The following is a 26,423-nucleotide window of genomic DNA, read 5'->3' on the forward strand; positions in this document are numbered from 1 at the left end:
GAGTGTTTTATAACACTGAAGCATTTCCGAACTTTCATCTTTCAACTAACTGCCTCTTGCTTTGCATACAAGCCTTGTTTGTGCAGGGCAAAGGTGAGCAACTGCCCCTACTCTCATGCATACACTGAACCTACCAGAAATTAAACTTGCACATCATCACCGTTAGTTTAACAGATTGAAATGCTTCGATTGACAGTCAGCTAAAATGCATCAGCTCCTTTCAAGCCCTGTAAAAACATTCATTAAGTTATTCAGTGCTGAACTACGCTAACGCTTTGTTATTGTAACTGCACATAATACACAAAAAATACAATTTTCAAGAGGCTTGTAGATTACAGTACAAGAAACCATCAAACAAGGGAAGGACAACAAACTCATCCACCTAACAAGATATTTCTCACGGATGCCTTAAGAACACTGCTGGCAGGCTTTACGTCTGCTTTCCAATGCATAGTCTTTAGAACAGATGGAAGGGAGGAGCGACAGCCACAGCAGAACATTCATCATTTACACATTCTTTACACAAGTCAGGTAGGCAGTGTCTGGCTGCTTTAGAGAGGGATGCTAGGACAAAATAATAATGAAAACTTAACAACTGAAGAAGTGTTATTTACTACTCATTAGTAGCATTACACCCAAGAGAAAATCCAGGAACAAGCTTTGTTTCACAACAAGAAAAAACTAGAATTATATATGTATATATATGAACAGTAGAAAGAAATGTTTTCCACCAATAAGTCTCCAAACAAACCTTTAAAGGACACCAGAACTAGCAGCTCATGTTTTGCTACTAAAGAAGTTGTACAGGAACCAACGCTGGTTTTGCACCCTGCCCTCGATGAGGCGAAATGCTGCGCATGTGCCAAGCCACAACAGCAGCTGTGAATCTAGCACCTGCCCAGGAATGCACTCACACAGCTGGGCTGTGGGGAGCCACAGGACAAGCATGTTGTGAGCTTTCCTCTGCAGTAAGATCCCCCAAATTGCTATGTTTTTCTCATCTACAAGGGAATGTTCCTGCTGCTCAAAAGGAAGCAAAACCACATGAATTGTACAAGTTATTAAATTATTAAGGTTCTATGATAATTACTAAATACCACTATATTTGGAATCCAATTTGAAATAGGAAGAGTAGCTGGTAATTGTCCTGGAAACAAACCTTATAAAAACAATTCAATCTAAAGGAAATTTTACAGAGAAGAGGTAAAAGGCCACATTTACCCATTTAGTTATCATGGAAAATGTGATACAAGCATTGCTTGTCAATTAACAGTGAGAACTGTATTAAAGAAATCACTTCAACTGCTGACAGGGCCCACTGGATTTCACCACATCAAATAAAATCTGATTTCCGTCAAGTCACTATGAAGTTTGCTTCCAGCCTCCTGTCTCCACTCTTTCTTGTACACACAAGTTCTTACCTCCTGTTTGCCAAGGCTTGCCATCCTTACCTACACGGAAATAGTTACACGCGGACAACTTTTAAATCTAGGTGATCCTCCACCCCAGGATTTACAAGATGAATCAGTCACGCATTTTATCTCACGGTATGTTAAATATTTGGATGCGCTTGGTGGGCAACCCACATCTATGTCACCATTAGGTTAGAAGAGCAATCTCTCAGAGCACATGCTTTCAGTTGACACAAGGCAAGGTACAGATGTACCCCTACTGAATTCATTTTATTGAAAACGACTGGGTCAGCATGCTTCAGCAGAGCTGCTAATGCGAACCACCCTAACGTAGGAATCCAGTCCCACCAACCAGGCAAGGGCTGGTCACTGAGGGGACACCAGGTATTCAAGCATCAATTGTTCAGCGTGGAACACCCCGGCCATCCTCTCACAACTCACAGCCGGGAGCCCACGCGTCCTTCCAGCAGGGAGGCTCCGACCGCTCGGCCTGGCGGTCCTCAGACGGCCGACACCGCAGCCCGGCGGCTCGCCTTCCCCAGACCCTCGCCTGCTCCTCACCTGCTGCCGAGCCCAGGGCCCGGCGGTGCCTCCTGCCGAGCTCCCGCAGCTCCTCCTCGTCCTCCTCCAACCTCCAGGCTTCGGCCATCGGCAAGGGGGCGCGGCCGACGCCGCTCAAAGGCCGGGGGCTACCATAGCCGGCCGGGGGCCCTCCCGCCCCTTCCCAGGACGGCGGGGGAGGCCGGCGCCCTCCCTCAGCGCGGCCGCTCGTCCCCGAGCCCGTCCCCGCCGGGCCTGCCTCGCACCTGCGCCCTGCCCGCGAGCTGTCGCGCTCCTGCCGGCGGGGCGAGCTGGGGCGAGGAGGCGGCCGGCTGCCGAGGAGGAGGCGGCGGCGGCGAGAGGAGGAAAGGCAGCGGAGACGCCGGCTGCCCTTCCTGCCCATCCGCGGCTCGGCGTCAGCAGGAAGCCCCACGGCCGCCTTGCACCACTACAAAAGGGGGCGGAGGAGACAGCGAGGGGAGGAACCTGCGGCCGCCGGCGGGCAGCGCCGCGCCGGGCACCTCGCGGCTACAGCGGGCCGGGATCGCGCCGGGCAGGCCTGCGTGGGTCCCGAGCGGCACCGCAGTACACGATGATGGGAGTGCGGTCGAGGTCTTGCTTCCATTTAAAAGCCAAGCGTAAGAAGACAAAAAGGCTGCTTACTGCGAGGGAGCTGGCAAACCGGGAACTCGAGCAGTTCGTGGAGGTGCAGGTGTCATCACGGCAGGGCTCCGGCATCCTGCAAGATGCAGGGTGCTGTCGGGGCAGGTGTCCTGCTCCATCGTGAGAAGACCTGGACAGGAAGAGAAGCGTAGGAGATGTCAAAAAATAAATAAATAAATAAAATAAAAGTAAATATAAAAAAAAACGAAAAGAAAAGAAATAGAGATAAGAAATGCAGTCTAACCCTGCTGATCTGGGCTCTGGGAGGTCCATCACCTTAGAGCTGTGTGAAGGAAGGCATTCAAACAACGGCAAGCTCCAACTTAGAAGCTGGAGGATGTGGTTTTTGGCATGAGGTTCACAAGGGGCTCTCTTAAACCTCTTAAGAAGTGGTCTTATGGATGCACTTGAAGCAATGAAGTGCACACTTCCAGTACTAAAGTGATATGCAACATCTGGCTGCACTGCAGGTTGGACACTTGAAACTCAGTTACAGTTTCAGCTTTTTTTTTTTTCCAGGGCCACCCCAATTGTATCTAGAAGCAAAATAACATTGTTCCATCTTGTAATACAAGTTACCATAAAACCAGTTCATAAAGCTTTTTACCAGTGACTCCACAGTGAACCTTACTGAGGAAAGAGTATATGAGGAAGTAAAACTCAGCTTTGGAGCAGGTAGATCATGGCCAGTAAAAAAAAAAAAAAAAGTGTGACAGTACATTAGAGCAGGACGAGAAAATACTAAGTAATCCCCATGTTGAGCAATATCTGTGTTTATTCCGTAAGCACCATCGACTCCATGCACTGAATGAAGTACTATTCAGGAAGAAAAAGTATATAACACATAAAAACAAAAGATGGGCTGTGCTTTTATTTCTGCTCCAGTCCTTGAGTGTTAAGAGTTTTTACCTTCCTGCCCTCCCCCCAACACCACCCCCCACCTCAAGCATTTAGTGTTTAAGGGACATAATAGTACTAAGCACATGCTATAGAAGGACCTAAGGCTAGTCATAAAACTGAATGTACAGTAGGAGTGTATTACAGACAAGTCAAACCTGTCACCACAAGTACGTGTTGTCAAAAGTCACATGCTTCAGATGAGCTCTGCATGAGAGGAGTGGGTGTTGGCAAAAAGACCTCACAAATTCCAATGCCAGATAAAGGCTTGCAATTGATCCAGTCTGGGTATAGAATTCCTCTACGGTGCAATTCTGCCACAGACACTCTAAGGAGGTTCACCAGAAGGCCTTATCTCTAAGAAGAAAAAAAAAAAAAAAGCAGTTCTAACACAGAAAAGTGTGAGGAACACCGGAAGGGAGTAAAGTCACTGGAACATGTATGAGACAAGAATCTCACATAAAACAGACATGATGTGTTGTTTGTACTCTAGTTCTCTGCTATAGAGCAATAATGCTACACCTGTTTTCAGCGCCTAAATACCACTACCCACAAAGTAACAAAGAGCAATAAAACCAGATAGCCAGATCCGCATCACAGTCAAAGAAGGTTTCTAGATATGAAGCTCCACAGAGTAACATGGTGTAGCAGTATAACATGATGGAAAACATAGCAGTAACAGCAGGGTAGCAAAGTCCTAGGCTGCAGCAAGTGAGGACAAGCCCAAGTGCAGCAGACATGGACACAGAAGCAAAGAAAAAAAAGCTGCTTACCCTTGGAAGGCCTCGGGTACACAGTGATCTCCAGTGAGATTCCCTTGCCTCCACTGCCAGCCCTTAAATGAGGTCTGGGAAGGGATGGATGCTGGTTCCACCCCTCTGCTCACTTAGGTGCATTGCATATATCTGAGCTCCCCTGGGGTGGCCCTGCTCAATCACTGCTTCAGGCCATGACTTAGAATTTTCACTATGCATAGCAACAGCTGGGAGCCTAAAATTATATAGAAGACAAACATGGACACAGTGGAAAAGGGGTAATGAATGTAGTAAGAACAGAGAGGACTGTTTCTAATATACCCAAAACACAATTGTAAAAGCCTAGAGAAAGTCTTACTTAGAAATGAAAGCCCTGTACTTAGATTATACAGAACAATGAGGTCTCTGAAATGCTAGCTTGGCCATATACCAAGCTCTGCCACTGGGCAATGGCAGCAAGCATTGAAGTTCCTCCTCAGAGCTAGAGGTGATTAAGAAATGCCTGGAACTGGCCCAGAACAGATTTCACTAGAATGGAAGAGATCAGACTGTGATATAGTTCACAGGTGGATACAAGATTCAGGTAGCAATAACCAACATACTTCCAGAATCTACTGGAAACTATTTCCAGCCACTAACACCGGAAACAAGTAAAAATAACCAGTATTCAAATAAAATCGAAATCTAAAGCAGCATTGCTTAAGACCCTTACACCAGGATTTTCCTTCTTTTTTTTCTTGCTTCTTATTGCAAGAAAGCTCAATGTGATAATGTACATTACCTCCACAAGGAGGTAGCTTACCACTAGGTAGAATTCCTCAGGATATGTTGTCCATTGGTGTATTCACACTGCCTGTGTGCAAATGCTACAAGTATTCAAAGCTTGGAGGCACTTTTTTTTTTTTTTTTGCTTTACATGCCTGTAGAAAAAGTGTGTGTGGGATAATACCTAAGTATGATCAGGAGAGTACACTTTCACCCTCTTCACTTCTCTAAACAGCATTGTCTGCTAATACACAAAGACTAAGGGCACAGAGACAGACAACTTAGTTTCTTACAAGGAATTATTTTCTAGTGAGCACTTGTCCAGCTACACTCATTCATACTGTGAGTGCGAGCTGATCCTCACATCCATTCATGTTGGTGTTCTCAGGTGATCAACAGCTTCAGCATTGCTCTGTCAAAGCAGCATTTCATCAGCATTTTGATACTCGATAAAGCTGTACAAATAATGGAAGTAATTGGGAAGACAAGCCTTCAGGAGATAAATGGGGCTCTGACACAGTGCTCCTGAGTAGCTCCACCTGAGCAGACCTAGTGACACAGCCCCATGCTTGGTTAAGTATGTTCTTGAAGGAGAGAGCTGTACTTCTGAGGCTTTAAACAAGCAGCAAAATCAGTTGTAGAAATAACCAAAACAGCTGGAGTTACTGGCTGATCTAATAATAGCTTAGTCCAGACAGAGTAATTTGTGATAATTTGGCTCAGATTGGAACGCAAGAAAAAAGTTCCGCTGGGTTCCCACACCCAGGGGAAGAAGGAAATGGGGGTGGGGATTGAACTTAACAGTTTCAAACACAGCAAAAACTGGAGTCACACAAGAAATTTTCTCCAGAAGGAAAAAGCTCCTCTTCTGCTTCTCAGCAAATAAACCAGTAGACAAAAAATAAATAAATAAATAGAAAACAAAGGAGAGGAAGAAAAAGTAAATAGGGGAAAAAAAACACCAAAAGTTAAAAGAGAGCACACCACCGCATGTCCTGCACTTAAGTCCCGTATGAAGTACAATATCCTTGTGTCTTAGAAGCAAGATGAAAGACAAAATACACTGTTGTACTGCACTGAGAATCTCTGCTGTGTGTATATGCGTAGGAATAAAAAGACCTCTGTGTATTTCATAGCTATACTTCTCCTAGAAAAGAAATCTTATTGTCTCAAAGTCTGTAATTTAGCTGCTAGAATCTGGAAATTTCTCACTGGGATTCTACTTTGCCATATGTACTAATGCTGTAATGTGCATACTTGGAATTTCACAATGGAACAGCAGAAGGAAGCAACTGGGTAAATGGGTCTTTGTATTCTCTGCAGAACATTTACAATTAGTTGCCTTAATAGTTATTATCTTTTAAGTATTTCGTCCTGATTTGCATCCTTGGAATTGCTGCTTTGTGTGTCCCTGCAAATAGACACTGTTTTTCAACAACAAAATATCAGCTCCATAGAGCTGCTTAATTGAAGCTGCCTATGTAGCCTCAGTGTCTATTCAGATTCTGCAAAGCAGCTGAAGCCTGCAATGAATCTATCAGTGTTCGGCAGAGATACAGAAACCTCAGACCACAAAAGAAAGCAGACTAGAGATTTTTTTTTTAAATGCAAAGGATGAAGAGCTTGCAAAAGAGAAAAAGTAGCCTTTAGACACAACATTATTTTTGTTCTGAGTAAAAATAACAAGGATCTTGCTCAACAGAGGAGCAACACTGCCAATATAGCCAGTATAGGAAATGGACTCTGTGAAGAGTTGAGACCTGATAATTGGATCTCCATTTGTGTTCATCTGGTCAAATGCATTCTCGGGTAGCTGGAGAATAACGAATCAGGAGCCTGCAGGCTTCCTGAAAGGACTCCAGATAAGGCTGGGCTCCTTTGTGCTGTTACAACTACTCGTTGTTCCCATCACATCAGCAGGATGACAGTCTAAACATTGATGATTTTGTGATAAGTGAAGATGATAGAAATAGAAGATGATTGATTTCCTTGAATAAAAACCTTTCTGAGAGAAACACTGAAATTACCTCTACAGGAAACTAAGGATTCTGAGATTGGTATAAGAACAACAACAACAACAAAAAGACTTCTGCATGCATAGAAAGAATCTAATAATTGCAAATTATCAGAAACCATAGGGTAATCCACAAAATAAATAAATAAAACAGGTGACCAAATACACAAACTATTCAGGAGTTTTCAGAGCTGCTTGTTTTTGAATTAGTTCTACTAATAATTTTAACTACTTAAGCTGTTTTTTTTTTTTAACTTGGACAAAAAGTACCCTTTACTTTCCTATCTTTTCAATTAGCAAACATCTTGTAATACAGTAACATGATGAAAAACACAGCAGAGAGAGCAGAGTAGCAAAGTCCTAAGCTACAGTAAGCAAGGACTTCGCTCAAAAGCAACAGGTATAAGCACAGATGCAAAGGAAAAAACAAAAGCAAGTCACTTACCTTCAGAAGGCCACAGATACACAGTAATCTCCAGCAGAAAAAACCCTTACCTCCACTGCCAACTATTAAATGAGGTCTGCAAAGGGGCAGACCCTGCCTCCACCCCCTTCTGCTCACTCAGGTACATTGCATGCACCTGAGCTCCACTGGGTTGGCCCTGCCTTCCTCTAGGTGCTCAATCACTGGTTCAAGCTGTGACTCAGCATTTCTGCTACACATCACCAAACAGTATTTCTTGTCTTATATTACTAATGAAATCTAATTATACCACCTCTGTGATTAAAGAGATTGAGGAAAAGAAGTAAAACGAAGTGAGAAAATATAGAAGGGAAAGAGCTGTTTGAGAGGTGAATTCTTCCTAGAAAGAGAGGCTACTATGGCCAAATGCATTTTTAGTTCATACTTTGAAGTATGATTGTTTACTCTATAAACAAATCCTATAAGTAGAGAGCATTGATGTTGTGCTAAGTATCCTGGCAACAGCATCATGTAAGATGTGTCCAATATGATAATACATGCGAGTACAACACCTAAAAAAACCAGAAAACTAGCCCCAGGATACGAGTCCATCTTTTCTGCTACAGTTTGCATTTCAGTGCCAGGAGCTGTTAAGGGAAAAAATTATGCAAGTTTGTAGGAGAGTCCTAAAGAATTTTCAAAAGGTGAAATTGAGTCATAAATTTGTCCACTATAGTAAATACAGAAGTTTCCCTGAGCACTGAAAATGGTTACTGTAGTGGAAATGCTGCCACAGCCTGAACCAGTGATTGAGCACCAGGTGAGAAGGCAGGGCCATCACCACAGTTCATTTTTATCAGAAGTGTTCACAAAGGCACATTAATATTCAGTAATAGGATAACTCCATAATTAAATAATTGCATCATAATCACTGATTTGTGAGTCGAGTGCCAAGGAGTTTAATATTAATGAGGTTGTAAATCTAGTTTCCTTAATGTGTGTTTGCTAATGGGAATATACTTTTCTAAACATGTAATTCTTTCAAAAATTAGACTCTCACAAATAGAATTCCACCAGTTCACAGCTTTAAAAAATATACTTTATCTGTTACAGACAGCTTTCAATCATACATTCAACAACCTGCAGCTTCTTAGAACAATTTATTTTAAATAAGGGCTGAGGAGTGGAAAAACAGTTAGATAGCTTTAATTGAGTACTTGGCTAGGCCCCCTGACAGAATGTTGGATGACACCTGCTCATTTTAAGCCAGTCAGCCAAACACAGTGTGAAATACAGCAGAGTTTCTCAGACGCCTATTTTTCAATTAATCTGATAAAGAAGGACATGCATACCTCAGTAACAATTAGCAGTCTTTGTTGCTTCTTATCTGATTCTATCACTCCTGTCTTTTCCATTTTGTACCATTATCACTATTCTAAATACTTAATGTCAATACAAAATAGATGATGGCAAGTGTACCCATCACCTGGGCCTCCAGATCAGTTTTAATGAGACTTATACCAAGAAACTTATGTAGTTCACACTCACGCTTATGAGAATCTATTTTGCTAGATTTTTAGGGGTACTGCACTCCACTTATACATACTTGTTTAAATAACTGTAGTTTCTGACCTAATAACACCTGAGTTATCAAGGAGATTCCTGTACTCTTTAGAAGCCGGATGAAAAATTGAGCTGCCGAACTATGCTTCCTTCTAAATAACAGAAATCATTTTATGTTATAGATATATTGCTACCACAAAGCAATCTGCTGGTTTTACTGCCAGAGATAGAATTCTTGTTAAACCCTTTGATATCAAAGTTTGTTGCAATACAAACAGTAGAGGCCTTATCTTTTTTTTTTTTTATTATTTTATTTTTTAACTTCCTTCTTACTTTGCATATACTTATTCCTGTTCAGTGTTCAGGAATTTTTCCACCACTCATAATTACAGAATTGCATCATTCAATATGAATAGTTTTACATCATTAAAAAACACACAAAGATTAAATTTATAGTCTGATGGCACGACAGTAACCAAATCGCCCATTTTAGTTACCCAAGTGAAAACCAAATACCTGCCAAGTGTCTGGCATACCCAATGAGTTGTCAGTACAAGAAAGACATTGAGATTTTGGAAAGGGTCCAGAGGAGGGCGACTAAGATGATTAGGGGGCTGGAGCACCTCCCCTATGGGGACAGGCTGAGGGAGTTGGGCTTGTTCAGCCTGGAGAAGAGAAGGCTGCGGGGTGACCTCATTGCAGCCTATCAATACCTGAAGGGAACCTACACCCAGGAGGGGAGTAAACTCTTCAAAAGGGCTGATAACAGCAGGACTAGGGGAAATGGTTTTAAGTTGAAGGAGGGAAGATTTAGGTTGGATGTTAGGGGGAAGTTCTTTACTAGGAGAGTGGTTAGGCCCTGGAATGGGCTGCCCAGGGAGGTTGTGGATGCCCCGTCCTTGGACATGTTCAAGGCCAGGTTGGACGGGGTTCTGGGCAACCTGATCTGAATGTGTATGTTTGGTGGCCCTGCTAGGCAGGGGGGTTGGAACTACATGATCCTTGGGGTCCCTTCCAACCCGGGTGATTCTGTGATTCTGTAATGAGGTCTGGACTGATAGAGGTTAGCAGCATTTTTGCAAGCTATTGTTGGCAAAATCTGGAGTTTCACGGACAGTTCCTCAGAGAAAACGTACATCTTAAATCAGATCTTTGCTGTAGCCAGTTGTTAAGAGGTATCAGTAGACTACAATTCTCACCTAAAACCTGGATTAACTCCTATTCCCCAAAAGTGTGATATTCAAACCTTTTTAGATTTCAATGACATCATCTTTTCTGCAAGATTTTACATCACCAGTCTCTTCTACTCTTCCACAACATAGATATACTTTAACTCCTCTAGCCTGCCTCAAATCTCTGCCTTCCTCAGACTGTAGCTACTCATACTTTCTTTCAAGTGTTTCATAATGTTTCTTTCACTCCGAAAAATCGTGGTTTTTTACCCGTTTTCTCCAAGATACACAGCCATTCAGTCTGTATCTTACAGCTGCTGTTAACAAATTAATTCGCAAAGGAAATGCCATATTCTGCAAGGGCTTTAGGAGTAAAAGCACAAAATGCAGAGATATGTTGAGTATAATTTCCTCCAGTTTTTATACCTTAAGAGGAAGAGCTAATCTTCTCCTCCCTTTGTAACAGGCTTTACTCCATTTTAACAGGAATCTCTCACGTTCCCAAGGATATGAAGCAACATTCATGGATTTGTGGAGGGGAAACGACCCCAGATGCACTCACCTGTGCTTTCCTTATTCTTTCTTGCTGCTCCCATTGGCCAACCAAGTTTCTTCCGTGGACAAAATCTCCTGAATGCTCATCTCAAAGTAACTTTATCAGGAATCTTTCGTATCTGCTGTGAAATCCTTTCCTTCAATGCCATTTAAATGCCAGAAGCAGTTTAAAGAAGCTCCACAGCATTCAATTTCAGATCAGTAGGAGTTCAATGGTCTGGAAAATAAGGAAGACAGTGTCAGAATCAGTTTCCAGGATACCCTCACAAAACTCATGTGTTTAGCACTGTGCTGTAGCCAGGAACAACCTATCAGTCCTGAAGCAGCTCTCTCAGATGAAGCTTTAATCTGCAAGATGGCCTATTGCCTGGTGTATGCAAGTGTCTTCACATACAGTATGTTCTTTCTTTGGGCTGCAAATTCATTCCATCTCTTACAGTTAATCAGATGATCAGCAACCAGCTACCATTCCAGCTCAGCTGTGAACAACTGCACTACAGTTACTGATGATTCACTGAGCTTACATCACAGTATGTTACTCCAACTTTGGGCAGCATAACCTACCATAAGACAACCATTCCATGCTCGTTTCTCAGAAACATTAGAAACATCTGTCTATCCATATTGGAATGAGGGTTTGCTCTAGAAAAAAAAAGTCACTGTTTCATAGCTTAACTTACATCCCTACTGCCAACTAAACAGCTACAGGCAAAGTAAAGGATCCTCTTGGGCCTTTACTTTAATGCTTTCGCACCCCAGTCAGATAGGCTGGGGTTGCATACACTGAGAAACTCAAGGTAGATATTCTTATCTGTGGATAAGTAAAAGATCAAGAGACACCTTCATAGCAGGAGTTTGGCTTTATACTCTACAGCACATCCATTTAACCGAGATCGGAAGACTGTATTTAAAGGAGTTCTACACACAATTCTTACTGGCAAAACAATGATTTAAAAGTCAAAAAGGAATGCAAAAACTTGCAAAAAGAATGTAAAACATACTGACAACACCTTGGTCTCATCTCACACAATTACACAAAATACAACGCTCCAAGGGGATTAATGTGGGTTTATCAGCCAGTCCCAGAATAAGACATAAGGAAAGTTTACAGCAAAAGGAAAACAAATATTAAGGAGCTCTGGAATAAACCGTGTCTTGGTTCACTCAGAGGCTTACACTTGCAGAATGTTGATATACTGCTGCAGCAGCAGCACTGATCCTTTTTTGGATTAGCACTCAAGAAAATATATTATTTAGACATTAGTAGAAATGAGCCTAGAGCTTTGTCTTCTCTATTCACGGCTGGTTAGGTGTGCGGGTCACATTCCAGCCTCATTAGAGAGTAGTGGCAACTTAAATCTAGTTATTAATTCTCCAAATCGAGAGTTGCTGCAACTCAAGTCCAACACTGTTGACATAATGTTGGCTGAAACAGATTTCTGAGTGTAGCATGACTTATACTTTTGTTTCTAGGTGAAAAAAATGTTTTGTTGATAAAAACCAACTACTTGAAGCTAGAAGGGTTTATACATGGGCTAACCTTACATCTGATGAGCTAGGAACTGGAAAAAAAATTCAATGCTCGACAACATCCATTTTTATTTTTTTTTAATTTTGAGTAATTGTTCAAGAACTCTGGAAATTCGCAGCTCTAGTTTTTCCGTACAGAGTCTAAAAGCAAGTTTAATAAACTAAAGCACATAAAATATACTCCCTGTTCTCCCCAAAAAGTGAATTTCTACTTGAGTTTTAAGTGTTTTGCTATCTTAAGTGACCAACACCTTCTATTTGAGAGATATAATTTCCATTTAATTTACTCATAAATGCTTCAACAGTCATAGTCCTTTGTGAGAATAAATAGCATATTCATAGTGTATCATTCCCACGTAAAAACTTCCAGGGGACAACCATAGAATCATAGAATCACCAAGGTTGGAAAACACCTAAAAGATCATCCAGTCCAACCGTTCACCTATTCCCAATAGCTCCCACTAAACCATGTCCCTCAACACAGCATCCAGCCTTTCCTTGAACACCCCCAGGGTCGGTGACTCCACCGCCTCCCTGGGCAGTCCATCCCAATGCCTGTCCACCCTTTCTGAAGAGTAATACTTCCTAATACTTCCATAACTGTTCATAATTTATTAATGTGCGACAGAAGTTGTATTAAAACAGCACGGGAGATGAAATACCACCCTTGTTATTTCTAATGTGCCCATGATGATAGTACCCCAACATGTTACTGAAATGAACTACAGTCTATCTCAATTCATACACCTTTTTCTTCCTTTTAATTACAGTTGCACAACTTTAAACCATCACATTTCCATTTGTGCTTCTTTATACATGATCATTCCTGTTTCTGTCAGTAATGAACACAAATAAGAATAAATTATGACTGACATTTAGCCCTTGCATTCTAATTCAAGTCCAGCACTAGATAAAGGCAAACATTGTCTTGCATAATAGGACTGCACGCACTGTCTCCTGTAATTATTATTAAAATGTAAACTGTATTTATGTCATTTTCCAGTGTCTTCATTATCGTACCAATACCATTCTTTTCTTTTCTTTTTTTTTTTTAACTGAAAATGTAACCTTCTCTTTTCAAAATTCCTGCAAATTAACACCATGGCTTACCTTTCAAATTACTAAGTAATTCTTGGGAAATCCAGTGAAATTAATCTTAGGCGAGTCATGGTTACAAGGGTTGCTTTTCTTGCTGTGACTGTAGTCTGAACTGTTGAGCCAAAGGAATAGTGAAATGTCAGCATGCTGCTTGCCTATAAATAAAGAAAAGGCATGTAGATTGAGTGTTGTCAAGAAGGGAATGGCAAACCACATGCACAAATAACCCTGTATTTCTTGCGTGTATCCCCCTACAGCTCTATCCAATATTGCTGCAATGTAATCCAAAACACATTCAAAGGAAGGATAATTTTTATTATCATTCGTCCCTGTCAGGATCACTTGAATGGCATGTGTAACTGAACTCCCCAGGAAGCAATCTTTTCTGTGATAAATGATATCAAATATGAACAGAGATCCAGGAAGAAACAGGAAAAATAGCATTTTGTGGAACTTAAATAAAACAGTAGATCCTACTGAACCAAATAAAAGTATTTCAAAACAGTGCTGACTGGACTTATTATTTTGTCTTATGCCTTGTATCCAGAACCCCGTTATGTTTTTTACATAATTAATAAATAATACGAATTTTTTACATTGAAATTATTCATTAAGAAGCCTTCCAGTACTCGTACTTGTCTTCAGTCAGTCTGACTAATACAAACATGCTACTAGAATGTTTCTTTCAAACAGGATATTCTTAGGCTACCAGAGGCATCACTATTATTAAGGGCTAATGAGGAATCCGGAGAAATTGCAGAATCAGAAACCGTTCTTTGTAGAAATATTTTAGCTCATTTATGATGAGCCTGCAGGGCCCACTCTGATCCAGGCTGATCACAAGGAAGGTTTGGGTAGGTTTCATCACAAACTCGGGTGTCATGTCTTCTCTATTTCTCCAGTATTTATGAGGGTTAAGTGATGAACTGGAGCAGTGGCAACAGAGATGTACCAGCTCACTGCTTCCTGTTAAGCGAGCGTCACAAAAATTACTCTCATTAAAAGGGAAGTAGTTCTTGTACAGAGTAAATAACATCACATGAGCTCTACTCACTTTATGCCCCTTAAGAAATAGGAAGTGTTCTGCAGTTGGTGAAGTCCTAGTTGACAACAGTATAGAAAAAACACAGAGGTTGTTCATTCAGTGGCCTCTTGCAAAATATGGCACATTGGAGCTGACAGAGCCAGAACTTCAGTACCAGTTTGGAACAATTTAGACTGTAGAGTGAGCCATCATCACAGGAGTACTGGGGGGGCTAAAACCTAGTGCTGTATATCTTTCCCTAAGGCCGTGAATTAACTCATCCAGCTTCTAGACACATAGTGAAGAAAAGCTCTTAAAGCCTTTCAGCTGAGGCATTATGCACTTAATTTGGCAGGCTGCCATCTATATCAGGATTGGGCTTCCCATTTGAAAACCAGCAAAAACTTGACAGCTTTTCCCAGTGTAATCTGGCAGTGAGGATGGAACAGAAGCTTGGCACGGGGGTTTCTGTATACCTATTTTAATCCATGTGGTAAGATGAGGACACATTCCAAAGAACTAAAATCAAAACAATCAATTATTTCTGCCAGCTGCAGCTAGTTTTGGTCTACACGCACAATCCACAAAACATAACCAATGCTGAAGCAGTCCTAAGGGAAAATTGTGAATTTTTCAGACTTGTAGACTTATTTGATGAGATCACATTTAAGGTGCAATAATGTCATACCATTTCAGACCTTTACCTCTCTTCTAAGAATAAACAGTGCTGCCAATTTCTGCCAGTTATTTGAAATTCCAGGGTGTGAAGGGATGCGTGCAGAAAATACTGAAGAGTTAAGTTTCAAAACAGCAGCATTTGAGAGAAATAACACCCACATCATTTCATAGCAATTACTTAAATATAAAATCAAAGGGAAATCAAGCCACCTTCCTTGAGTTGGCACTGTTCAAGTGGCCAGCTTTTCAAGCCTTAGATTTAATATACTGCTTACAGAATTTATCACATTCAGTTCTTTTATGACAGATAGTAAAACTTCATGCTTGTGTGTGATTGAGAGCTATATCAAAATGTGTTCCTGAAGCATTGCATTGTGCTGAGCAGTTTTTCTTTTTACACTTCAATAAGTTTACCACCTCTCCGTGTGTAGTGTCCACAAAATATCTGTTATAAATAATAGTATTGAAGATTCACCAGTGCCTGAAGGTGGTTGCTGCAGATTCCATGCATATTCAGAATAAGCAGTCAAGCCAAGAGAAAAAGAAACAGCTTATTAAACGCAACGTGAAAAGAAATAGAATGAACAAAACAGATAATCAGAGACAGCAGGAGAATCAAAACAGGACATTGTTTCAAAGCCAAACTTGATCTTAGGTCAGAGAGGACAGACCTCTGGATAACTGAAAGGGATACTAACAACCCAATCTCTCAAGCTATCATTCTTAATTGAACCACAATCTCCAACATTTTGCAAGTGCAGTAGTGGATTCCTGCTCCTTCTGATCTCCTCCTCCTCAATAAACCAGAATATTAACAAGGAAGAAATGCTGTGAGGAACTACATACAGTGAAATGTAATCTGGTGAGCTAAAGAATTTGGGCTAAAGAATTTGTTAGTATCATTATAATAACACAATCAGCTTCCAACTGAGACTGGACCCTTTTATGTGGGGTACCACACAGAACTGTCTTTCCTGCCTTGAGTTGTTTACTGTCAAGACAGATGAGAGAAAAAAAGAAGGCAAATAAACCAAAAAAATCCACCTTACTTGGTATTAGGATCACTTTGTGCTATTAAGAAATGTTTTTATTTTCTAAAATATTACATTGATATTGCATTGGCAAATTCTTTTGTTTTACATGGATTTACCATTTTTCAGAACTGTCTCAGAAGCAAAGCCTCAGAGATACAGGTGAAAAAAAATCAAATAAATACAGGTCTGTAATACAGTGCCACTGTAAAAACAAAGGGACAGTGGTGTTTTGAGAATAGCTGTATTTGGAACTCAGCAGCATAATCTATGCTCCATGCAGGCCTACTGCAGATCTGTCATAACTCTAACCAGAAGGCAGTGTACAGGATTCCCAATTCTTTGGAAGAACACCGAAGAAAAATGGAAACCAAGTTACACAAAAATTTCAGGACATGCTGTATAAAGAGACATGTTTAATATCTCCATGAAGAAGAAATCATTCAGTTTCTTCCAGCACATCAAGAACTGAGCTGACTGCTACAAGATCTGATCGGCAGCTAAATTCAGCCTTTTAAATCAACAGCTGAACTATTGTAAGCTACAGCTAACCTAGCTTTCACTACCTGTATGCCTATGTGGTTTGCTCATGCATATATCTGACACAAATTTTGCTAATGTTTTTGCACTGCCTAGTACTCTGAGTCTCACTCTTCAGCTTTGCTTGCAGACTTCAGCTGCAGGTGTTAGGTGTCAGACTGCTGCACTGCAGCACCAGCCAGGTTTGTACACAGCACAATCAGTCCTCTAGGGACCTTGGTGCTGCTGCTCAGACAAATAAGCTGCAGAGGAGGTTCCAGCGCTGCCAGCATCATGCTTCAAGCAGCCTCCCTTTCTTTTGCATTCCGTTCTCTAGCTATTTGGGCAGCAACCCCGTTCTTTTAAAATACTTATATTTAAATACAGTTCCTTGCAACTTCAATGCGTTGTTTTAAGCCATGACTTGAATGTTGCTCTTGCATGCACTGACTGCTGCACAAATACTTATGAAAATTAGGTCGTTTTTTACCTGCTTCTGTACTGTTTTAGTTCCCATAGTCAACCAACATCTCATCCAACTTCTTTCTGAGCTGCTGTTCTATGTTGTTTGATAAGTGTCCCCTTCTTTCTCACTCTCCTGCTGCTAACAAATTTTACTGGTAATATTCCTAAATGAGGGCATATAACAGGGGCATTCAGTGCCTCCACACACACATGATCATAAGGTTTATTAGGATATTGGCACCATTAGCTTTTTGGCAGAACTAACTAGCGCTTTTAACTGTGGGTTCTGCCCACAGATCTTAGGGCTGAACATCCTGGAGAATATTACCCTCTGAAGTTTTGTTCCTTGTTCTAATTTCAATCTACGTTAACACAAAAAATTAAAATGCCATGGAGATTTTCTGAAACAATGTTACTGCCAGAGCCAAAGGTCAGCACTCCTTTCAGTTTAATCAAATAAGATTTTATGATGGATTTTCATTTTAAGAAGAGCAAGCTCTTAAATTATCAACAATCCTCCTTCCCCCAAACTCCAGCAACCCTAGGCTAGAGAATACCACAGAATATTCCCAGGAAAATACGAAGTATAATATTTTCTTTAGCTTATTTTTAAGCTACTGTGGTCAATAAGACTTTTTTTTAAACCTCCTCTCCACCTGAACAAGTTCCCATTGCTCTCAACTTCAGGCTTTTCAAATTGTTTTCAAATGCTAGGTGTTGTATATACAGGAAATGGTATAATTTTGAAAACTTTACAATATTTTGTGTAGTCAGTGATGCTTACTAGTGTGATATAAACTAAGAACCACACTATTTAGAGGCTAATGTTTTCAAGAAATTAGATCTCCATCAGCCTAGGTTTATTTCCTCTGAGTTTAAGTGGGCTAACTATGAAGAAGGAATGCATTTTGAGCTTGTTTTCATCTCAGTTGCTCAGGCAAAACTGCTCAGGGATAATGGCAATGCCATTCCTACCATCTTCAACATGAATTTTGGCTGTGAAAGGTCTTGACACAGAACAACTTGAGCAGAAGTGCTTGTGGGCAAACAAATCTGTAGTCTGCTCACTGTATTCCAGATGGATGATGTGCTAAATTTCAAGACTCTCAGTTTTCAGAAGCAGATGACAAAATAGTGACATATGCAGTAACTTATTAGGCAGAGTATTTTAACCTTGCTTAAGTGAAAAAATTCCAAGTAAATGTTAAGATGGAAACTGCTGCCCCTTTAGCCCACTTCTAAGCAATTGTACGACTACATAGAGGACTCTACATTGAAAACATGCTGCAATTCACTTCCATTATTTAATTGTTGCACAGATTCAAAACCAACAAAACTTCATAGTTAAAAAGGACCAGACATTTTTCAGTCATATTATCTACTTGATTACCCAGGGAAAGTCCTTTCGCTTACTGGCATAGAATATTTGATGTTCTCTCATTTAAAAATTCAACTTAAATTATTTCCAGGAATTCTACCCCTAACAGCCTGGACAAGCAACATAGCACTAAATTACATGTTAGGGTACCAGAGAACACACAGTACTGATGATCAAAAAGATAGTCCATAACATACTTAATATCAGGCTTGCCCGTGCCTACAAATAGTAGTTTTTTCCTTAGTCCTCTCTAGGGTAACAACCCTCTCTCTGGAAAGAATCAAGACAAACCCCAGATTTTCTATCATACATTCACAGAATTTCCTTCAGTACAGCTCACATCACTGGAGCTAAAGCTGTAGTTGATACATATGGCCATGGAGTGGCAGTCTAGTAACAAAAAAAAACAAAACGAAAACCAACAACCAAATCCGATGTACTTGATATTCCAATAGGAGAACATTTCCTAATAGCTTAAAGTTCGCGATGGGGTTTCTAAACATCACAGAAGAATGAATGAGGTACGAATATTCCCTCGGAAAAAAAAAAAAAAAGAAGAAATATCTGGTGTCGATAGAAGCCAACTAGTAACAGGAGGCAGAGGAGAGAGATGGATAATGAGGTGACAGAGGGAGTCACACCACACACCCACTAAAGCATAACTGATCAAAGAGGAGAAACAAAGGCTTCGTTTACATCTCAAAATTCAAATGCTTTCTCTTTCATTTGATACAGACAATTAGTCCTACCTCTAGAAAGCTACAGGAGAGACATTAATAAAAGGTAATTTTCAGTCAAGCAGTTTCACAGACTTTTCATTGATAAAAACACAGCCAAAAAGCTTCTGAATGCTCAAACAGTATTGCATACCTAAAAGGCCAAACAACAGCGTATCATTGTTTGTTCTGTTGCTTGCCACAGCAGTTTACGTGTGAAATCAGAACAATTAGATCACTTTGTAGTAAACTTCAATTTTATGTGGAATCAACTCGGGTTATAAGCTTCAAACACACATAAAACAATAAGTAAAGTAACACTGATGCTAAGGTTCCTTTGCATTTATGTAAATGGTAATTGGGATTAATTCCATTAAATCTGGTGAAGTTGTATTAGCATCAAATCAGTATGAAAAACGCATTAGCCACAGCAACTTTTCCAGGGGTTAGTTTCCAGAACTAACTAAATTATATAGCTCATTGTGCTTTAAAACATAATTACCCAAGGCAAACCATATGTAGTTATACTTCAAACAACTGCAATTACCAAATTTAGTTACTATACAATAAATACCTTCATGTGGCAAGCCCTGATTTCTATAACTGCGATGGACATGTGTTCTTGTTGCTCTTCAGAGGCTATAACTAATACAAGATAGAGAAGAGCTGAAAAAGAAATGGCAACCCAGCAGCAATCAGGTACTGGTCATAATGCTCCTTTACATGACACTGCAGTAAGCCTGGAAATTACACTGCAAACTGAAGTGTAATTTTAAAACTGAAAAGCACTCTCACACAAAGTTGAAGAACCCTTCACTAGCATTCTGATGTTTCCTCACATTACTACGTAACCAACACACCCTTGAATCCATCTGACTTATTTGATGGACATTCTGTGCTTGAATTAGAAAACAGTAAATTTCAGTCTTCCCAGATCTATAAGAATTACTCTCAATAGTCCATACTTAGATCCTTTCTCTTTCACTTACATTAAATTTATGTCTTCAAAACATAAAAAACAAAGGAACTTCCAACCTCTCCTGCTTCCTCATTCCATTTAGTTACTCTCTCTTCCATTTTAGTTACTCTCTTTTGAACTCATTTGAGCTGTTGACTCACAACCACCATACTACAATGATTACAAATCTAACAAGACAAACTAACATGCCCTCCCAGGTCTCAGCTACTCTCCACACATAGAACCAATTACCATACAAGTATTATAATTATGAAATACACAAGAGAACCTAGTTAAGCAGATCATTACACCAAAAAGGAGACAGAACGTTTTCCCTTACCCTAAGCTCACCGTAAAACTTCAAAGGAGGAACCTCCAAAAAAGATGCTTCTCTATTCGTAGTCAGCTCTTAAATGGGTCTAGGAGAGGTGCAGCCAGGCTCCACCCATTCCGGCAGCACAGGTGAATTACCTTCACCTGTGTTCCCAAGGCTGACTCAGTGCTCGCCTCAGTTCAGAGGTCAATCAGAGGTTCAGACCATGATTCAGCAGTCCTCATACACCACACCTCCCACTAGATCCACCACCTGTTTACTATGGCTTTAAACTTGTAATCAGATCGCTTCATTAACTGCCCTTTAGCCCTTTTCTTATGGGAATAACATTGCCATAGACTCTACTGATCAAAATTAGGGACAAAAACATTGTGTACCCTGACAGCTGCCATTCCCATGGATCATAGAAATGACAGAACCCAAGGAATTAGCATAGAATTACATCAGAGTGCAAGGAAAAGGTTGTTTTTCGGAGCATAGTCAGGCACTACAACAGGGTCTCCAGGACAGAGGTCACAGATGCAAGCAACCAGAGTTCAAGAAGTGTCTAGACAATGCTCTGTGGCTTAATTTCTAGAATCCAGGAGGTGGATTGCATGATCCCTGTGGGTTCCTTCCATCTCAGGATATTCTTTGATTCTATGATTTATTCCTAGTAATTCCACTAATCTCTACTGTAGAAAGCAGAATTCCTGTGCTAGAGCTTCTCCTCCCATTCAATGCAGGTAACTCCAGCAACAAGCCTCTAGTGACTGGAACAGATGTTGCTGTTTATTTAATTTATTTATTTTACTAATGCACAGCTTCCAGGGCCAACAAATGAAAAAACATTGAATTCTGTCAGGATTATGGTTTCCACTGGCTACATGCTAAAGAACAGAATGCTTATAAATAACTGTTCTAGCTTAAACTTAAGGAAAAGAATCTCAAGGCAATAGCATTTGACAGCTCACATTTTGTAGACACGTAAGTTCTTTGGTGTGTAAACCTTTAACTGATTCTCACTTAGAGACAAATGTGGACAGCTCACATTGTACAGTTAGGGCACGTTCTTGGAATTTCAACAATCCAAGTTCAAAATGAGCAACATTACACCGTTGTATGGAAACTGCTGAGTCACAGCCTGAACCACTGATTGATCACCTGAGACCAGCACTGAGTCAGCCACAGGAGCACAGCTGAAGGCAATTCACCTGTGCTGCAGGAAGGGGTGGAGCCTGGCTGCACCTCTCCTAGGGCCATTTAAGAGCTGACTGCCAAGAAGTATTTCTTCTGGAGGTCTGGCTTCTAGGAGGTTTTTTTTTTTTTTTTTTTGTGAGCCCAGAACTCATGTAAATATTTTATGTTTTCTGTTTTAGTGAAATAGTGTATTTAACCAAATTCTCTGGTGTGTTTTAGAATTGTAAGGTCTGTATGTTTATTGGTTATATAGGTATTAACTTTTTTTGTTTGTTTGTTTTGTGCGGGTAAACGATAATTATATATGAGTTTCTTCAAGTTAGAGCCTTGTTGTGAATTAGACTTATGAATTCATATTCTGCAGTCCAGAAACTGCTCTTTGTACAAAATGAAGAGTTTTTTTTTCACCAGAAAAGAAAGCTATCTGTTGAGGAGCTGTTGTTGGTCCTAGATGTAATATAGTAATAGATAAATTTTTTGGAAAGTCTATATGCCCAGTTGAGTTTCTCTTTAGCCAAAGAAATCTCAAGTCACTTTTTTAATTAAAATTTTAAATTTTTATTTTTTTATTTTTTATTATTTTTTTCTTAACTGTCATTTTCTACTAAGTAGGAAACTTCTGAAGTGGGACTCTTTTGGAACTGGGGTGCTAGGGTGCAAAGAACTCAATGCTGGGAGGAGTAAGCAAGAGAGATGAGATCATACCAGCTGGTAGGTAAGAACTTATTTCTCTAAGAGGAGTCCACTCTTTGATCTTAATCCTGTTGATGTATGCTATTTGGTGACTCTTAAATATGAGTGATTATAAGTAGTTCTCTTCTGGTAGATATTAAAAAAAAAAAAAAAAAAAAACAAAAAAAAAAAAAAAAAAAAAAAAAAAAAAAAAAAAAAAAAACAAAAAAAAAAAAAAAAAAAAACACACAACTTGTAACAGAAATAGTGAGTTACAGCTTGAATTGAGCACCAGGTAGGAAGGTAGGGCCAACCGAGGGGAGCTCAGGTGCATGCAATGTATCTGAGTGATTAGAAGGGATAGATCTTGATTCCATTCTTTTGTAGGCTTTATTTAAGGGCTGGCAGTGGAGACAAGGGTATTTAGTTGAAGCTCCCTGCCTGCTTGAGGCCTTGTAAGAGTAAGCAGGCTTTTTTTTCCTTTGTTTATTGTTGTTGTACTTGAGTTTATTTTCTCTTGCTGAAGCCTGGGACTTCACCACCATGCTTTTATTGCTGTGTTTTCCATTGTGTTGTAACATTACAAATCCCCATGGGATTTTCTTTCAAAGGATTTGGGTACATCCTAATGATAATTCTTGATTCCAGCTGTCCAAGTGGCCCATGGTCTTCAATTCAGCAAATGGTTTAGGTTTTAAAAAGGTGCCTGTTGATTATCTTAAAGTAGGGAAGGACCCTAAAAATCTGGGTCTTTGTGTCTGTGACTGTACTAGGAGTCTTAGTGAAGGTTTGGTCTTGACTGTTCTCAGTCTATCTATGAGTCTCTAATTGTCCTGTGACTTTGTTGTAATTAACCTTGTAGAAATGTATCCAACATCACTTTTGCATTATGTGTTTGGCATGAATGAATGTTGGCGAAAACTTCGAAGAATTTTTTGAGAAATTGAACAAACACTTCTCTGAACCCACTTCATACTTAAATATTTAGCTATAAACTCCAAAGACAAACTAAGCTACAATACAGAACACTAAAAAAAACCCATGTTATCCAGAAAAAAAACAAAAGCAACTTTTTCTGCACTTCACAAGCAGGAAATAGAATGTAAAGCTCTCTATCTTTGCAAGTGTTTCTCTTAATTTTCTTTGCAGGAAGTAACACCTGACTTGATAAGCTATCTGACAAGGATGAAAAAGAAATCACCACTTCATTCTAGATGTGAGCAAGGAACAAAAAGGCAAATGCAGGGGAATAAACCACTACTACAAATTACTCTCTGATTCATATGGTTTCTTGCCTAGCATCTGCTTATCTCATCTCCTGACTAGTAGAGGCTCATTCATAGAGGAAATCAGTATTCATACACTCACTTAAAAATGCTACTTGGTAATATTTCATTGTATTTTAAGAAAGACTTGCAGACTTAGTAAATCTTTTGCTGACTGTTCTTCTCAGGCATGCAGATGGACAGTAGTATGACTAAGAGGCCAGCAGCACATGCAGTATCACCATTTCTTTGTTTCCCCCCTACCGATTTCCTGCAGGTGCACAGTCATGTTACTTCAGGAAAAAACCCACGATGTCCCATTTCACATCTGGCAAATAGGCTTAATGAAACACAGATTACAGGATTTTCCTGTATTGTAGGTAACCTATTTCCTGCTACCAGTAGTTCTGTGATTAGCATACCATAAAAGACAAAATAGAGGGTTTTATGAAAGCATAGAGGCACACAACTTTGGTGTGGCAAAATAGTGATGTAAGAGGGTATTAATGAGTGTTATCTTCTAAGGAGTTTACATGGATCACATTGTAATTAGCTGGGAGTGGGCCTTCTGTCTGAACTTGTGCTTAATGTTGCTGTTGAGGTCTACCAAAATTTTCCCTAATGATCATTGCTAACTTTTATTTTTATAGTATCTGAGATACCTGAAAGATTAAATGAAGTTTGTCTAAGGTGACTTTCCAGGGGGCAGGGTAGAACACTGGGATGTTTTTGAGCTAATTGCTATGATGTGACATATGGGCAGGATATAGGCTATGGAAGAGTAGCTTTGGCACTGTTAGCTTAAATACCATGCTAGCTAATCATAGTCTGTATAGCCAGAAAAGCAGAGCAATGCTGATAATCTAATTGTCATTAAGAAACATATTATGTAGTTCTGGGTCAAAACTCTCACTGGACCTTGGAGTGTAATTTGTAATTAGAAAAGCAGGACTAAGCCTCTAAAGGAATCTACTACTGCTGTTTCCTTGGGGATATATTTTTCTTAAATATCCTTCAGCAGTATTCTTAAGGTAAGCAGTTTGCTAGGGGCCAGACATAAATCTTGGTTGGCAGGGATGGATTAGCAAATCCAAAAGAAATCTATGAGAGACTGAAGAACTGCCCTGCTATGGTAACTGCCTAAAAATAAAAAATTAGGTCTTCTTGTTTGCTTCTGTGGTTAAGGAGGTTGTTGTTGCTTTAGAGAAGAATAATTCAAATTATCAGTTATCCTCCTCCTTTCCAAGTAGACAGTTTGCAGGATTTATAGCATAAACCCAGAATTCTGCTCTATGTTTTCAAAGCATAAAGAGAAAAACAATCTGAATAGAATGAAGACAAGCTCTCACATAACACCGAGGACAGTATAGAATGTGTTTTAGACCCATACACTCAAAGAAAAACAATACAGAGAGGGTTTTGGAATCATATGTTGTTTCATAGGTCTTCATGTATTGCAGCTTACTCTTGCCCTCATGCTGCTTCCTCTTGTGCCTGTATAAGGATTTAAACAGTGGCAGATTAACCTGATCAGAGACTTGATGCGGATTATAGTTAACAGGAGAAAAAAGGGGTTAATTTTAATCTGAATCAGGTAACTGATCTTGCTTACCAAATAGCTCTACAAATTTTCTTTGCACCAGGAAAGATGAAAGTTAAGGAAGGAACAAAATCAGTGGAGGAAGGCAAGATTATATTTTTTAATAGCAGTGCTGACCTGTGCTATCTTAAATCGGATGAGAAATTGTAGACTATAAGTGGACTGACTTTTGGACCAGACTGTATTAACTTATTCTCAAAATTAGTGTCAAGCTCTTATCATAGACCAATCTGGTTTTAAGAAAGAGAAATTATTTTGTTACAAGGGCAGTAAATTTATTTTGTCTCACAAATTACTACTTTATAGTGGTCAAAGGTGACTCTATAACTAAATGCCAGTATTAAACTTATTTAACAATCTTTTGTTATAAAAAGCCTCCTTAGAACAGGTTAATCTCTGAACATCAATTATGTTATGAGATCTTCCAAGTAGTTACTGTTCATAAAATAACATATATCACAATGCATGTTGTCTTGGCCATCATTATATTGTCTATATTGATCAGTCAGAAATGTTGCTTAAACACTGTAAGAGAACATTATCTTCCAATCTGTGTGTTTTTATTAGTTGTGTAGCAAAACATCTGTGTTCTATTCAGGTAACTAAAATGTTCACCTCATATATAGTAATTAGTTTTGAGTAGTATACTTGAAATTGTGTGCTAAAGCAAAATACCTGCAGAACTGTATCTAAAAAGTTTAGGGATAGTTTTGAGTATTAAGAGGAATATTTTTTATGTTCAGATGAAATATGACTTACGTAGAACTAGACAATGATGTTTTTTTTTCCTACATTGCTTTAAGTATACTGCTTTTCTCTTTTTGTATGAAAAGCTCAGTGTGTGGATGGAAAAAATTCTTAAGCATCTTCCTGAGGACTTAAAATGCTTTCTTTTTTACTACTGGTCACAGGAGATGTGAAAGGAAAGCTGTGAACACAATAGAACTATAGAACACTATAGAACACAACTTGGAACACATGCCCATATTCCTCCCTGTTCTTAAACAGAACATCATTATTCTCTAATGCTCTTCCTGGAAATCAGATTTCTCACTAAGAAGCGAATGTAGCACAGGATTGGTTTACTAAGATGACACCCAGATTAAATCTAAGAAACCTACAACTTCAAGTAGATAGCTCATGGGTCACTTCTGTCATTCTGAGTGTTGACAGTAACTTGTTTTCTTGCAGAGAAACCAATCCTATCTATTGATTTTTGTATAGACAGTACATGTGA

At 39.7% G+C, this 26,423-nt stretch overlaps 2 protein-coding genes and 1 long non-coding RNA gene across 4 annotated transcripts in view; 1 reads left to right on the forward strand and 2 right to left on the reverse strand.

Annotated features, from left to right (window-relative positions):
* The window catches only part of SH3D19 (SH3 domain containing 19), a 77,701-nt gene extending 75,346 nt beyond the window's left edge, over positions 1–2,355 (reverse strand). The window contains exon 1 of one of the 2 annotated variants that reach the window (XM_042870599.1): positions 1,974–2,355. In XM_042870599.1, coding sequence (XP_042726533.1) covers positions 1,974–2,355 — 382 coding nt within the window. The remainder of the gene's footprint in view (positions 1–1,973) is intronic. The other variant, XM_042870600.1, reaches the window with a different exon arrangement.
* Positions 2,356–2,529: 174 nt separating this feature from the next.
* LOC122179662 lies at positions 2,530–20,510 on the reverse strand. Its single transcript, XR_006178788.1, has 5 exons — positions 20,477–20,510; positions 13,380–13,479; positions 10,747–10,956; positions 3,671–3,869; positions 2,530–2,745 (listed from the first exon to the last, which is right to left on the reverse strand). It is a non-coding gene; the product is annotated as an uncharacterized LOC122179662 (long non-coding RNA).
* Positions 20,511–21,771: 1,261 nt separating this feature from the next.
* The window catches only part of FHIP1A (FHF complex subunit HOOK interacting protein 1A), an 85,760-nt gene continuing 81,108 nt past the window's right edge, over positions 21,772–26,423 (forward strand). Inside the window, exons 1-2 of the mRNA XM_042871782.1 lie at positions 21,772–21,877; positions 22,262–22,360. The gene's annotated coding sequence lies outside the window, so the exon portion shown is untranslated. The remainder of the gene's footprint in view (positions 21,878–22,261; positions 22,361–26,423) is intronic.

Source organism: Lagopus leucura, unplaced genomic scaffold (genome assembly GCF_019238085.1).
Source record: "Lagopus leucura isolate 7727_CA_CO unplaced genomic scaffold, USGS_WTPT01 Super-Scaffold_100004, whole genome shotgun sequence".
NCBI classification, from domain to species: domain Eukaryota; kingdom Metazoa; phylum Chordata; class Aves; order Galliformes; family Phasianidae; genus Lagopus; species Lagopus leucura.